The 16,093-nt window shown below is 30.2% G+C and overlaps 1 protein-coding gene across 3 annotated transcripts; it reads left to right on the plus strand.

Moving 5' to 3' along the window:
* Positions 1 to 3,564: 3,564 nt before the first annotated feature.
* Positions 3,565 to 15,875, plus strand: LOC124838801 (VQ motif-containing protein 17-like). 3 transcript variants are annotated; one of them, XM_088095635.1, is made up of 3 exons: positions 3,565 to 4,147; positions 4,226 to 4,356; positions 15,037 to 15,875. In XM_088095635.1, exon 3 carries the CDS (start codon positions 15,039 to 15,041, stop codon positions 15,489 to 15,491), a length of 453 nt encoding a protein of 150 aa, XP_087951761.1. In that variant the 5' UTR covers positions 3,565 to 4,147; positions 4,226 to 4,356; positions 15,037 to 15,038; the 3' UTR covers positions 15,492 to 15,875. The 3 variants fall into 3 exon arrangements, with proteins under 3 accessions (XP_087951761.1, XP_087951759.1, XP_047170448.1); XM_088095633.1 differs by having other exon boundaries at positions 15,028 to 15,874; XM_047314492.2 differs by lacking the exons at positions 3,565 to 4,147; positions 4,226 to 4,356 and having other exon boundaries at positions 13,444 to 15,872.
* Positions 15,876 to 16,093: the final 218 nt, after the last annotated feature.

Consider the following 16,093-nt stretch of genomic DNA (forward strand, 5'->3'; position numbering starts at 1 on the left):
TGTTTCATGTCTCCCTACACCCCTTTACTTTTCTCTTATTACACACAAACTCCCTTCTCACTTTCTTTCTTCCTCTCTTCTTCGTCCGCGCACACACACAGAGAATGTAAATAAATTATAAATAAATAAATAAATCCTTATCAAAACAAAGATTACGATGTAAAATACTATGTTGAATACACTATATTATTTTTTAAATTTATGAAACTTACTTGAGCCTCGTTCGTGATTCAGTATTTCGAATATTTTAAACAATAAAAGAGGATGTATTAGAAGAACTGTAGTTGGGAATATACTGTTAGCATTCTTCGTATGTGCACATCAATTGATCTTTTTTAAAGACAGGAGAAACGATAGCAACATCAACGTAGTAGCTAAGCGTTTTTTGGATTCTTAACCCAATCATAGGCTACTAACTTTGACACTTCAAGAAGTGCATAACCCAACCCATTTCTGTGCAACTCTTCAGCAACACATACATTACTGAGGTATGCCCTGGTAACATAAGTTCCAGTGACCTATAACAGTGAAACACTTAAACAGTTACACGGTGGCACTGTACAAAATCAGAAAGCATAAAGACGATTTGTCAGTTTTCGTGTCAAAACTCAAAACCTCTACTAGGCAAAAACAAGCATACAAGTTTGGACATCAGGAGATAGGAAAATACCTCAGGCTTCAACCCCATAATTTCATCAGGAAGGCTCAAGCACTGATTAAGATCAAGAGTGGCAACTAAAATCCGCTCCTCTCCGTTAGCAGAAAACTATAGTTAGATATGTTAAGAAAGAAGAAACAGAACATACATACAGACAGATAATCCTACTGCAGCTTATTATCCCCTTCCTGGAACCACCTCCACCGTCCACCACGTGGATCACAAGTCCCACCACCACACCCCTCATTTCTCTTCTCACAACTCTCTCAGCAGCACCACCACCATGACCCACGTCGGCCACAAGGCTAACACCGATCTCCTCATTTCTCTTCTTAAAAACGGACGTTGATATCCGTTCACGCGCGTTAACATCCATTGTTGTGTGGGTTTAATATACACGCATATCCATATATCTTCCCATTAGTAATCCATCTTTTATTTTATTCGATGTGAGACTTTATTTGTACCCAACATACGTACTCGTCTGAGCCCGGTCACTAGACTTGAACCATGGGCTCTGATACCAGATGTTGTGTGGGTTTAATATACACATATCCATAGATCTCTCCCCATTAGTAAGATATTGTCCGCTTTGGGCTAAGTCCTGATTTGCTTTTGGTACCACTCCAAAAAGATGTGAGACTTTGTTTGTATCCAACAAGTTATGTGTGCGAGACAGGAGGAAAAAGTTTCACGTTTCTTTCCTCTCTAATTGATAGGCGACAAGACAGTTTAGTGTTTGGTGTTAGAGAATTATAATGGGTTAACTATCTTTTAATAGTTAATTTTCTTTTAAAATTAGGATTTGTTTTTCTTTATATATATATATATATATATATATATATATATATATAATTTATTCTTATAATTTAGTAATATATAAAATACATCTTCTTCATTTAAAGACGTTAAGTTTTTTTTTAAAGATGTATAAGAGTGATGTTGAATGAATTTAAACGTCTATACACATGGTTGTGTTTCTTAAATAAGTGTCGGATTAATTTTCTACTTTCTTTTATAACTAAATTGTCTCTATTTTTTCGTCTATTTTTAAGTTTTGGTATTAATGTAAATAACGAATTTGACGTGAAGATTATTAATTTAATGCACCAATTTCGCAATTTGATTGTTTTCTTGGATCTTAGCATGAATCTCATGCCATAACAAATTAATATTTTTTATTTATTTTAGATTTTTAGTGAATATGGAGATGGAATGTGATGACAATGGATGAAATGAACAATAAAAATGATCAAATTCAAAATAGTAGATATGATGATCGATAAAATAGTAAGAACACTAAAGTAAATTGCAAAAAATAAATTATTCAGAAAAATAAAGAATTTGTAACATAAAATGAAAGCAGTTATCCAAATTGCAAAAATCAACACTGAGTTAATCATTTTTCCTGTTTGCGACGTTTCAAAATGTATGAATTGTTTCACCATTTATCAGTCTTATAAAATACAAAATAAACTTATTTATATACTAAATGACAAGTAACTATTCTAGAATTGCTCTTAACAGTTTAGAAGTTAACGTAACTTGAGTGTTAACATCCACTAAGTCTCTATAATAGTCATTGTTTTGTTTTTCTTGATGTGCTTCTTCACGTCGTCAATAGTTATTGTTAATTTAAGTTTCGTTTTTGGGTCAACATATTTACAAAGGATAATTACTTATTCTCTAAAAAGTTATATGAGAGATGATGTAACTTTTTCTTACGTTCGTTTGTTGTTTGCATGAGAGATGATGATAAAATTTGGTTAGGCTTGTGCATTGATGATGAATGTTGTGCTGTGATGGAGGATTGCGATGGAGCATGTGTGACGTTAAATTCGGCAATTTAAGATGGAAATTGAAATAACAATTCAATCAATTAATCAAAAACAAAAACCAAAAAATCATGATTAAATGAATTAGTTAAGTAATCATTCTCTTTCCTCACATTGTCTCTCACATGAGGGGTTTCTTTTTCTATGCATATCAATTAGTGTGGTTCAGAAAAAAAGACGAAGAGGAAGGTAAGGGAGCATCCTAAGTATAGAAAGGAAGATTGCCAAAGAAGAAGACGAGAAATAATAAAGGGAAAGAAAAAAGAGAAAAAAAATATGTAAAAGAAAAGAATGAAAAAACAAAGAAAGTATTTTTTTTTTCAAAAATTACTCGTGTCAACAACATGTTCAAACCCTTTTAAACTACTTACTTGTTTGTCAGTAAATCTTTAACATCGGTTAGCTCATGAAAATGTAATCTGTACATTAATAAAGTATGAGGATGTAATTGTTATGAAATCGTAAGTTTAAAAACTAAAAATATATTTAATTGGAACGATAATGTTGATATTGAGAGTGATCAATTCAACTTTATCAATTTTTAAAAATGAAAAACAAAAGTTTTATCAATTTTTTTAATAAGACACTATCAGTACAAATATAATACTTGTAATTAATAAAATTCTCAATTAAGTAATTGCGGAAGAGAAATATCAAAATTACATCTTTTTGGTCTTTTAATTATCCTATATGGGCCCAAGGTCCAAACATGGCATCAGGGAAGGTCGGTGTTTCAAAAACAAGATTTTCTTTCTACACCACATATTTTCTTCGTGTATTGGATTTTGTCAAAATCATGGATAAACATTTTCAAGAATGACTATTCATAATTATTGTTAAAAGGAATTTTAAAATGCGCATTTAGGAATTATTTAATATAAGCATCATTTACATAATCCATATAAGACATTCCAAAAATATCTATTTTGGAATTATACTTTTCAATATTTTAGATATGTTGAAAAGAACAAAGAAAAAGAAAACTAGATAACAAATAAGAGGTTAGGAATGTTTCAAAATGCATAACCTAAAAGTTATATTTTTTAAATTATACATTCCAAAATGGAGTTAAATAGTTTACACTACAAGAAATTAGCTAATTACCGGCGGCTTAATACCGAAGGCCTTGAGGCCGTCTGTAAAAGTGAGGTGCCGACGGCCACAAAGAGAAGTACCGACGGGCTTAGTGAAATTAAACTACCGAAGGTCAGGAAGACAATAGCGAGGGATGTGTGTCCTTCGGTAATAGGCTCGACCCATTAAATCTATTCGTCGAGGTCGTCCCCAATTTCCTGAAATTGTGAAAACCTCCCTGCCCTACCTCTCTCGTCTACGTCTGCCATCGTTTTACTTCGTGCTTCCATTCTCTCGTCTACCTCTCTCGTGGCTTCATTTTCGTTTGTGCTTCCATTATCTCGTCTACCTTTCTCGTCTACCTCTGTCTGTCTGGTGGCATTGTGCGCCTGTCCTTTCTGTTCGGTCTCATCGAGGTTCTTCGTGCCGTTGTGGGTAGGGTAGCCACAGGGGTGGTGTTTCGTTGTCATTACGCTTTGGCGCCATAGGAGTGGTGGTTCGTGGCTGTGCGCGTGAGGCTTGTGTTCAGAGCTGGCGATGTGCAGGGGCTTCCCTCGAATTGGGTGTTCTGTAGTGCGAGGTAAGTTTTGTGTTTGCTTGATGGGTATTTAATCATTTGATATCAATTTGATGGCTTGCTGCCCTTTTTTCATATCAGAAGACGAAACCTGGGAGGAGTCGAAGCAGTAAAAGAAAATGATAGGGAGATTGGAACACAGGACAGTAAAGGAAAAGAGAAGTGCCTATTAGCGCAGCAGCTGAAAAATCCCTTTGCCTTTACTCTAACAAGTAAGCAATCTTCACTCCTTTCCTGTTTATTTATTCATTGGGTCGTGGTATTGTTATTTTTACTGGAAAATGAAATGAAGCTTAGGCAGGGTTACTCTCCATCAAAAGGTTTTCTATTTTTATTGCCCTCCTTTATTGCCATTAAAGTTTTCCTCATCCTTTATGAACCAGAGCACAAGTGATATCCAAATTTTACTCTGTAATTTGATATTTGTATTATTTCTGTGATTCTAAAGGTGTGTCTGTGTTGACATGTATAAATAATTATATACTTGTAATCTGTATCTTGTTTGTTATGCATTTGATTTCATATTGAGGATGGTCATTAGTTGCTGTAGAACAAACTTTTTGTGCATTGTTTTTGGAGGACATAAATACAGATATTTCTGTTGTTAATAAGTTGGAACTTTTAGCATGATGAACTAAGACCACAGAAGGAGGAGACTATGGATGATTACCGCTCCCTATATGAAGATTATTTTGATTATTATACTTATGTCTCTCACCAGTATTGTCACAATTGTTACAATTCTGCTGATAAGCTCTTTCAATTCTTTTCTCTTTAATAATAGTTATAGGATTTTGCTAGTAGTTGACATAGTCTTAACCTCCTATATCTGATATTACTTCCATTGTTACTGCCCATCTTGGAACCTCTAGTCGTACTATTTCCTTCCTTTCATGTTGTATTAAGGTTACTCCTCGTACTACGTCTGGTTTTGGTTCCTATGAACACTTCTGTGCCTAAAATAACCCCATAACCTCCCTGATACCTTCCAGCTGATTGGCTGCTCCAGCTGGCTGCCCCCTATTGCTGCGAGAATCTTTGGTGACCTCCTTAACGTCCCTGGCAATCTTCATTTCAACAAATGTTTGGGGTTGTGGGTCTAATCTGGCTCCTTATATCTCCCTGCAATCTAACAAAGAAATAGCCCAATAGGTGTTAGTCTATCAACTCAGATGGTTGTTTATTAATCTTTTAAAATCCTCAATATATTCCTTCACATTCCCTTTCTGCCTTAATGCTGCCAGTTTCTCAACGTACACCTATGTTTCCCCCAAATCTTGTAATTAAAGATGTAGTTAGTTCTTCCCAAGATTCTAGGCAACGAACCAGTGAGGTTGTTGTAAGAGAGGTCTCTGTACATATTCAAGTCATAAGAGTTAACATAACAGTTTTTTACATAGAAATCAAAGGTTTGAATGTGCCCCTGGTTCTGTAAGCTAAAACTGAAATATGATTAGGCAAAAAGGAAAATTAATGGTGCAACAAGGTCATAAAGACTTACACAAGGGTTTGACCTTCGATGTTGCTAAGAGACTAATCAACTAGACCTAGGTGCAGACTATCAACTAGGAGATATGAAGTGACCTAAAACCACTCAAAGACTAAAGCACGGTGCAAAGCTCTACAAAACACAGAAACAATGATAAAACTAGCAAAATGATCAACTCAACTACTCTTTTTGAGATTCAGTGATAATTTCCGATTGTTAGCACTTGGAACCTGTATGAATGTATCAAATACACTTGTCTCAAGCATTAGAATCAATAAATTTTTGCCCGAAAAGAGTGTGCTCATGATCAAACCATTAGCGTAAATGCCTTTTAGCAGCTGTATAATGTTTCTTTTTCACATGTTTCAATTCAAATCACAACCTAGCTTTTGTTACAACCCCAAACCAATTACAAATGCAGAAATTGAAAAATCAGAGTGTGGATTCAACTTTGCACTAGGAAAAATGAATTGTAAATTGAGGTTTTGAGTTGTGAAATTGCACAACAGTGGTTATAAGTCAAATTAGAATTTTAGAACAACTTTAAATCATCAAAACAAAGTATTTTGAGTTATTATTTGGCATAGAAATAGTATATTCCAAAATTTGACCTTATAACAGCTAATAAGGTAGCAAATTAAACAACTACACACCTCATTCTATGTTATAATGATTCAAACAGCTAGCTATCAATGGAAATGACTGTAGAAAGTGTAAATACACTAAACTAAGCTTGAAAGTACTCAGAAGCAATCAATTACCTAAAACTCAAATTTTGAGTTGTTAGAACCTAAAAAAGTGTACTAAAAAGGTGACAAATTGGTTTAAATCGTGTTTGTACTTGTTGTGCTTGTACTTCCAGTGTTCCTTAGTGTTTCTTCATCATTTTAAGCAGTGAATTTCGTTTGCTTGACTTGAATTCCAGCTTGCATATTCATTTTCCAGTTTTGTCTAAAGTCATGTGCCTTATGTGCAGTGACTTTTCTGTCATGAAGTGTTGATTCTGTTCCAGCCTTTATTTTCTGTGTTTTCTTTGGAAATCTGTGTTTAGATGCATGTCTACCAATATATCAATCCATAAATGGCAATGAGGCAATGTCTAGCCTGGATGATATAAGCTAAAGCATAAAAAAAGTTATTCTGGTTTTCAAAATCTACACATAATTTTCATTTCTGGTGGAATATCGAAAACCTATTCCAGTGCACATTTTGTTGTTCTCAACATTTGAACACTTTCATTTGATGTTATTACACATGTCTGAAGTAGTGGCAACTTGTATTAATCCATAAAATGCAAAAAGCATATCTAAGTTGCTTCAAATCCATTAGCAAAGTGTTGTCGCATATTGTAATCAATCTTTTCACCGTGATTGATATCCTTGCATGTGTTTTATGTCTTTAAACATCTCGTAACTAATATTCTGCAGGTAGATGTAGTGAATTAGGACTTCCATAAGCTTTGTTTGTGCTGTCCAATTTGATTCTAATATTTGTTTTCAATTCTGGTGCAAATATGGTGTAAAAAATGCTGCATAATTGGCTGCAGCAAGGGTGGTTTGATGAATCTGATTGTTTCAGCGCATTTTTACCATTTGTGCAATTTTATTTTGTCATTTGGAACTTGTATGCACTATTAATTTGGTCAAATTTGAGCCATTATGAAAAATGACTTCCTAAACCATCACTTTTGCCTAAAATTGGAAGTGAACTAGTGATTTTCTGCTGCAGTGTGTTTGTTGGCTGTTTGAGTGTTTAAACACATCCAAATTGATGATACAAAGTTGCTCAAAACATCAAATTATGTGTCCAAACGTGTTTGTGCAAAATCACCCTTTAAACCACCAAATTTTGCCTAAAATTGAAAGTAGACCACTGATTTTCTGGTGTAGTCTTTATCTTTATTGTTTAAGTGATTGCACACCTTCAAATTCATGATATAAACTTGCTTGAAGCATCACTTTAGCTGTTGAAACACTTCCAAGCATTTTTGGGTTTGAAACCACCATTTTCAAAGTCTTTTTCTGGTGCAGTGTGCATTTCATGTGCATTTCTGGTGCAGTGTGCATTACCCACGTACGCTGATTACCGAAGGCTTCTGCCCTTCGGTAATTACCGAAGGGCGAAAGCCCTCAGTAAATGTTAGCGACAAGGGTATTACCGAGGGCTTTTTGGCCATCGATAAGCCGTCTGTAAATGTCTTCTACCGACGGTTTTGGACTTTTTCCGAGGGCTTTTGGCCTTCGGTAATGCCTTTCTTTTTTGTAGTGTTAGAAACAACCATTTCAAAATATAATTAAATACGTTTTGAAGCTATGTAAAATAACCATTAATTACATAATTTTGGATAAGCTATTCAAAATTATATATATTCCAGAATTTGTAATCTGAAACGACATTTTTATTATTCTATTTGTGTTAAAAAGGAAAAAATAGGAATTTAAAAATATGGACGTGTAGAAGAAAAGGTGGAGTGCATAAAGAAAGATATCTTAAAGAATGACACTTGAACAGAAGCCTACTATTAGCACCCCACATTAAAATTTAAACCCTATCATCAAAGTGAAAAAAAAACATTAAAATATTTCCAATGCAATTCGACGAGTGATTATATTTATTAATCGACTTAGTCATTTATAATTTTTAACCCTTTTTCATTTAATTAACTTTATTATATATATATATATATATATATATATATATATATATATATATATATATATATATATATATATATATATATATATATATATATATATATATATATATATATATATATATATGGGGTTTGCTAACGCGTGTACGCCTGTTTTTCAGTTGGTATTAGCAATGTGTACCGGATTTTAGTAGACAAAAATACTCTTATATATTATGGATTCCATGTTTTAAGGTTAAAGGTATTTTAATAATTTTCATTCTCAAAACTTAAAAAAAAAAAAAACCCGCAAACCCTTACTCACCTCTCTCATTCCTCTTAATCCTTTCTCTTTCATCTCTCTCACTCCAACATTTTCTCTCTCATCCCTACTGTAGCCCCAAATGAAAAAATCAGAAACACTTGCCTTTAAAAAATTGCCTTTGTAAAGAGTTGAGTTCATTCAAAATCTCTTCAATTTCACCATCTTCACTAACCTCTATAATTTCATCATCTATATTTGTTGAATCATAATCTCTCTAAAAAAACCCATCCAAGCCAATTACCAATTCTTTCGGATGTCATTATACTTGTGAAAATTAGATAAAATTATATACGACAAAAATTATAAAATGAAAACTCATTATAAAGTCATTTTTTGTAAGAAATTGTTTAACAATTGAGTGTTTTTTATTTTTTTCCAAGCTAATTACCAATTCCTTTGATGTCATTATGCTTGTGAAAATTAGATAAGACAAAATTTATAAAATAAAAACTCATTATAAAATCATTTTTTGTAAGAAATTGTTTAACAGCGAGTATTTCTGATTTTTTTCAGGTCAATTACCAATTCCTTTATGCTTGTGAAAATTGGATAAAATTAGATAAAACAAAATTATAAGATGAAAACTCATTATAAAATCATTTTTTTTGTAAGATTGTTTAACGGCAAGTGTTTCTGATTTTTTTCAATTGGGGTTATAGTAGAGATGACAGAGAAAAGATTGGAGTGAGAAAGAGGAAAGAAAAAGAGTTGAGAGGAATGAGAGAGGTGAGTAAGGGTTTGGGGGGTTTCTTTTTTTTTTTTTAGTTTTGAGAATGAAAATTATTAAAATACCCTTAACCTTAAAACTTAGAATCCATGATATATAAGGATATTTTTGTCTACTAAAACCCGGTACACATTGCTAAAATGTACCAACTGAAAAACAGGCGTACGCGCGTTAGCAAACCTATATATATATATATATATATATATATATATATATATATATATATATATATATATATATATATATATATATATATTACACAAATGGAATTGCATAATTAATTATGGTGGATTATTAAGTTCAATTTGCTTCTGATAGAGTAGAAAATCCTTACTTTTTCTATGATTAAAATAGAATTTTAGAAAGGTGAAGATGGAAAGGTTACATTTCTATGTTTGTTAAAAAAATTTAAAAGTTATTGAATCCTGAAAAAGTTGTAATTAATATTTTTAAATCTGAATAAATTTCAATTGATTTTTACTTTGTTTTGCATCAATAATACAATAGTATGCATAAAACTATTAAATAAATATGATTTTATAATTTTAAAAGCCAAATTAAAATAGCACTACAACCTCTATCCAAGAGTCACAATATAATTCAGCAACTCAAAATTATTTATTATTTTAATGTAAAAAAAAATCAGAATTGTATATGTTTCTGCAAGTAATTAAGTAAATAATTTATACAAAAAACCTTGATAAAAAGATATTTTTATTTTAAGACTTAAAAGCAAATAAAAAATCAATTTATTATAATTAAAGTCGATTTTATATATTGGAATTTCATAATTATCCAATAGAGAGTGATGTAGCGCGTGCACTGGAAAAAGAGATTCCAGCTAAGGAAAAGAAAGGAAGTGCAAATGCACGAACAGTGAACATGGAACCACGTCAAACAACAACAACATGGCACAACTCACGCACATAACATTGCTGCTGCACTTCTATGATCTTCTAACTCACACACGTCGCCCACGTGGCCAACGGTTCCATATCTGCAAACAAAAGAATACGATGTGGTCCTTCTGTAGCTGATGATCACACTTATTACAAAATCATCTTAAGATCACACGGTTGCCATTGGAACACTTTCATCAGACCATACTTGCTACCACGTACAAATAATCATCCCTTTTTCGTGTTTCTCATTCTTCAACCCTAATTCTTCTCTCTCTTCTCAACCTTTGGTTGACACATTAGTCAATTCTGCTTCCTATTAAGTTTATTATTTCAAATGTTGGACTATGTTTTCTCATAATTAATTCTAACAAAAATTACATTGTTTTAATTATTTCCGTTCATTTTCTTTTCTTTTTTTAAATTTATAGTGAATAAAATTATTAATTAATTTTGTAATCTAGAAGGTCTGTTTTTCAATATCTGAAGGTTATACTTTCTCCGAGAAATAACAACTCCTGATTTGGATTAACCTACTTCAATCCAAAACAAATAATATTCTTAGTCTGAAAATGTTGAAATAAGTGTAGTTGTTGTCTTCTAGAACCTGTAAAAAATATATACATATACTTTTGTAATGGTGAGGGATGAAAGAAAATGGAGTGATCTAACTTGTAACAAATTGTACCAAATAGTTGTATAACTTTACTCATCATCCAACCAATATATTGATGATAATGTCCAAGACTTTATGCATTTTACACATAAACATTTATTACATATGATGTTAATTATGATGCATAATACTTTTATATTGGTTTTTAGATATTTTTATGATGAAAAAATTTATTGTAACCATTTACTATTTGCAATATATATTTCATGACTTCAATATTATATACTTCAAGAGGCTGATAAACTTATTTATTTGTAATGTTATTATTTTTTAAATATTTTTACATTACACCACTTATATGATTTATTTTACTTTTTTATATACTTCAATATATTATAAATAAATTATAAAAATTTAAAATTATTTTTAAAAACTAAATTGTCAATATTCTAAACTGTATCTTCGTAATATTTATGATTTTACTTTTTAATTGCTTTAACATGTAGTTTCATCAATATTTATGATTCAATAAATTAATTTAGCAACCTTTTGCTATTATCTTCAAAATACTAAAATTAATGATGATCTTAATAGCATAAATCATATCAAGACACGAGAATAAAAAGAAAAGAAAAATTGAAGTTTGTTAGAGAAATAAAAATTCATAAACTCGTTATTTTATTATGATTTTGAATTGAAACAGTGGTCTTAATTTCGAGTTGATTGAGGTTAGATTTTAGTGAATTCTCTCTTTAATATATTTATTTTCTTTAAAATTTTGTATACGAATTGAATTTAGATCATATTAACTTATATCTTTATGAATAATTATTTTATTGACAGACTCATCAATAATAGTAAATATATATCCATATTCATTCTTTTTATTTTCATTTCACACTTTTTGTTAGATGAATATTTAAAACATACTTCAATTTCTTTTTGGTATGTTCCTTTGTATTTCATAAATTAAATTTCTTTAAAGAAAACGAAAACAAAAGTGTATTATTTCCTATGCATTATTTTAAGTGCGAATGTTGAAAAAACCTGTTAAAAAAGTGACAACCATTAAAATTCAAATTTTATATAAAAACTTTTAACATCTCATTGTTCTTTAACCCTTAACCACAATGATTAGTAAAAGCAAACATCTGCCAGTGACTCCAAATTTGTTTATCTTATATTAGGATTGTTTTCTTTTTGTATTTAAATATTAGGTGTCCATTACGCTTTCCCATACAGTATAACCACTTTCTTTTCTTTTCTGTATATAAATATATATTATATCTATATAATATATCTATATATAAAAGAAATTAGTCTCTTTTTTTATTTTCCAATTTTATCTTTTAAATATATTTTTTAAATTAAAATAATTATTTTGTAAATATTTAATTATTTAAAATATTTTTTAAAATTAAAATAAATTTAATATTTTTGATTTGATTGTTTTGTTATTTAAATTTAATCATTTTTCAATTAAAAACTTATCTATAAAATATATATTATTTTTTAATACAGGTGTTTTAATGCAAAGAAATTATATGTAAGTGTCCAGTAGAAAGTGGCCAAAAGTGGGGCTGAAATGAAGTAAAAAAATGTGGAAACATAGTACTTTGGAGGTTGTGATTATGATTGTGTTATGAACAGTTCGAAAAGGTCAATAAGCGAAGAGCCACATAGAATCAGCAACATTATGTGTTGTTCCATCAAATTCACTAAATTACGACAAGTGGCAACCTTGAACTTAGATATTTATCTTTATCAATTAAATGAATGTACCAGCAATGAATGACTTAGACACACCACAAGAGACACAAAATGCCAGATAGTTCACCAATTTTTAAAAAAATCCTATACATTTTTCTTTTAAATTATTTCTAAAAATTATATTTTATTTTTTAATAAAATATATATTTATTTTGTCTATATATTTTATAAAATCATATAAAATGTTCTTTCTACATCAAGTTTATCATTTAATAAACAGAATTTCATATTAAAATATAATAATTTGTTGAAATGAATATATATTTCACGTTACTTTCGTAAAATAAAAATAAATTATATATATATATATATATATATATATATTAAATTTAAATATTATATAATCTTTAAAAATAATTTAAAAGAAATCCATCTATTCATAATTTCATTTCACTGCATAGGTTTAATTGTATGTTTAAAATTATTGATTTTAAAACATAATTAGTTTCAAAATTATAATCAGCCACTTAACTATATAAAGAGAGTAGTATGCATGCATATGTAATATTTTCATTTTATTTTCTTAAATAAAACATTACTGTATAATATATACTAGCAACAGTCTAAAATTATGGATGTTTAAGATTATGCACCCAAATTAAAAACTATTTATTAATCTAAAATTTATTTATCTTCTTAATGTATAAACATAATTTTAATCTTTTTATTTTTCTTCGTACTTTTTGTATTATCAATTCACATAAAACTTTTTTATTTAAAAAATTATAATTTTAATTCAACCCTTAATATTATATATATATATATATATATATATATATATATATATATATATATTATTTTACTGCATTTGAACCATAAACGTAATAATTCTTATTTTTAAGGTATCATAAAGAATAATTGAATTAACTAAAATGTAAGAAACAAACAAATCAATAATTGAACATGTTTTTTAAAAATATTTCTATTTCAAAATGAAGAAACTGAATTCATGAGATTTAACAAAGTAGAAGATTCAAAATTATATGTAACTTTTTTCTTTATAAAAAACATATGATTTTATACTTTATAGTTTGCACGCCAAGATAGTGAAAGCGACGTGTAATGTGAACATAGAATAAAAGTGAGCAGAGTTAAGATACAGTGTAAGGGAGAAAGAGATAAAAAAAGAAGCAATAGGTAAAAAGCTGCATGTACATTTTGATCTTCTGTAACCCAGATTACGTATATCTGATAGCTGTTGTTGATTTATGCAAGTATTCACATGTGTGGGGTTCCATTTTCCAACCACACACATTTCGTGTAACAATATACCTAACCCCAAATATTCAAACCAAATTTCATGTATAGCTAAAACCTATCTGTATCATAAATATATGTATATAATATTCAAAACTATATTTGGTTAAAGAGGTCCATTTGTATATGGCATTTTGGTTAAGTATAAGAAAAATATAAATGCCAGATGCATACAAGAAGATCGTTACTGATTTTTGCAACATTTTAGCTGTTTTATGGTGGAAGGGACTTGAGTTTTTGTCATGTAATATATGGAGAATGAGATCTGATAAATATATATGAGTTTTTGCAATGATTGGTGCCTTGGTGGCTTGATTAGAAGACGAAAGAACAATTTAACAATGAGGCCTGATAATATAATATAGCAAGCTAGCTAAAGATGCATAATGATTGATAAAATTTATTAGTCACACTTATGTTATTAATAAATTTATGTGTTAATTAATACATTCTGAAGTAGTTCTTCAAAAATCATCAATTTTGAATACAGTTATATGTTAAACATTGGAATAAACCTTTCCTTAATAAATAACGTGTTTTTCATAAAACTTTCATTGTATAAGATATAGTTTTTAGTATGGCATGCTGTAATAGTTATAATAATACTAGTAAAAACTTATCTCCTCCAAAACTTTTTTCTTCAAAACAATAAAGTTATCTGACAAATTTGGAGTTCATATATTCATTTCTGACTTATCAGACTAAATTAGTGTCTCCATGAGAGTTGATAATTCTAAAAGAATATGATTGAGGTTATAAGTATTTAGCCATTTTATAAAAGACCAACAAGTTGCATCTACGTGGAATGCTATGCTATGGTCATTTCAAGAATAAGAAAATTTGTCCACATCCATTTTTCCTCCCTCAAGGTATGATACATAAATAAATAAAGTACACACATACATATATATATATATATATAAACAACATATTTCTTTTCTATAATAATCAAAAGTGGGAAATCAAGGGACCATTGAGTTCTGATTACTTTATTGACTCTCTCTTTTGCATCAATCCATGCTCCTATATATATCTGATTCCCTTTCTTCTTCCCTTTTAACAATCACACAAATATTCCAATTTTCCATTGTATGTGCCTCTTCTTGTATAACTTGAACGTTTGTCATGGAAAACATGATGAGGCTTAGGAAACACAACTCTCACACAGCTTCCCTAGGCATGCACAAAGATTCCCACATGGTGTCCAAAACGAAACCGAAGATCCGCATAATCCACATATTTGCACCAGAGATCATCAAGACCGATGTGGAGAACTTCAGAGAACTGGTGCAGAAGCTAACTGGGAAACCAAGCGGAGAAAAATGTTGCAAGAAGAAGAAGGCAAGGGCAAAAAGAGAGGAAGAATATTCAAGGAGCAGCAGCACTGTGTCAGAATATCACGATACAGTGATCACGATGAAGAATAATAATGGAGGGTGTTGGGGGTTGGATGTGACAAGGGACAAAGTCAAAGAAGAGGTTGGGGTTTGTTCCAGTGATGAATGTTCTGCCGGCTACTTGGGAGGCTTCACTGATTTGGAAGGCTTTATTTCTGAGATTGGTGCTTTTCCATTTCTCCCTTTGGATGCTAATCACATGATGCAAGGGTTTGAAGCACCTCAACTTCTATAGACATATATATATATATATATTTTTATTTCTTAGACATATAGAGAGAGATCTTTTCTTCAATTTCCTAGTTCATATATATCCTTTTTGTGTTTGATTATGAATTGATTTCCCTTGCTTATGATATACATATAGAGAGAGAGAAACGACTGACTTATCACTTTCGTCTGCATCTTCTTCTGCAAATTTTAGTTTCTGCCATGCTTAAATGTCCATGTTGCACTTTGGAGAAACCAGAAAAGTCAGAGGCATTTTCAAGCAGAATAAATATCATTAACTGATGTGGCACATTAATTGATTCACTATTCTAGGGAAGAAGAATATTAATGAGTAAAAATGGTATATATTGTTCAATTATTTGTGTTTTTTAAGGATCGGAGACAAAACTCAGGCTGTGAATGTTGCCATCAGCACGTATACCAGAAAGGATAATGTTCCGCTTTTTTTTTTATCCTTATCAATAGTTTAATTTATTCTTAGTTTATGGAGGGTAAATTGAATATTCACAATAATTTAACTTATTTCTACATAAAATATCTCCTAAAATGAAAAGAAAACAATATAGTGAGATTGACAACAATTTTTAATACTGGAGAAGTCTGCAA

Source organism: Vigna umbellata, chromosome 8, assembly GCF_029865625.1.
Source record: "Vigna umbellata cultivar VRB3 chromosome 8, Vumbellata_1.0, whole genome shotgun sequence".
Classification (NCBI taxonomy): domain Eukaryota; kingdom Viridiplantae; phylum Streptophyta; class Magnoliopsida; order Fabales; family Fabaceae; genus Vigna; species Vigna umbellata.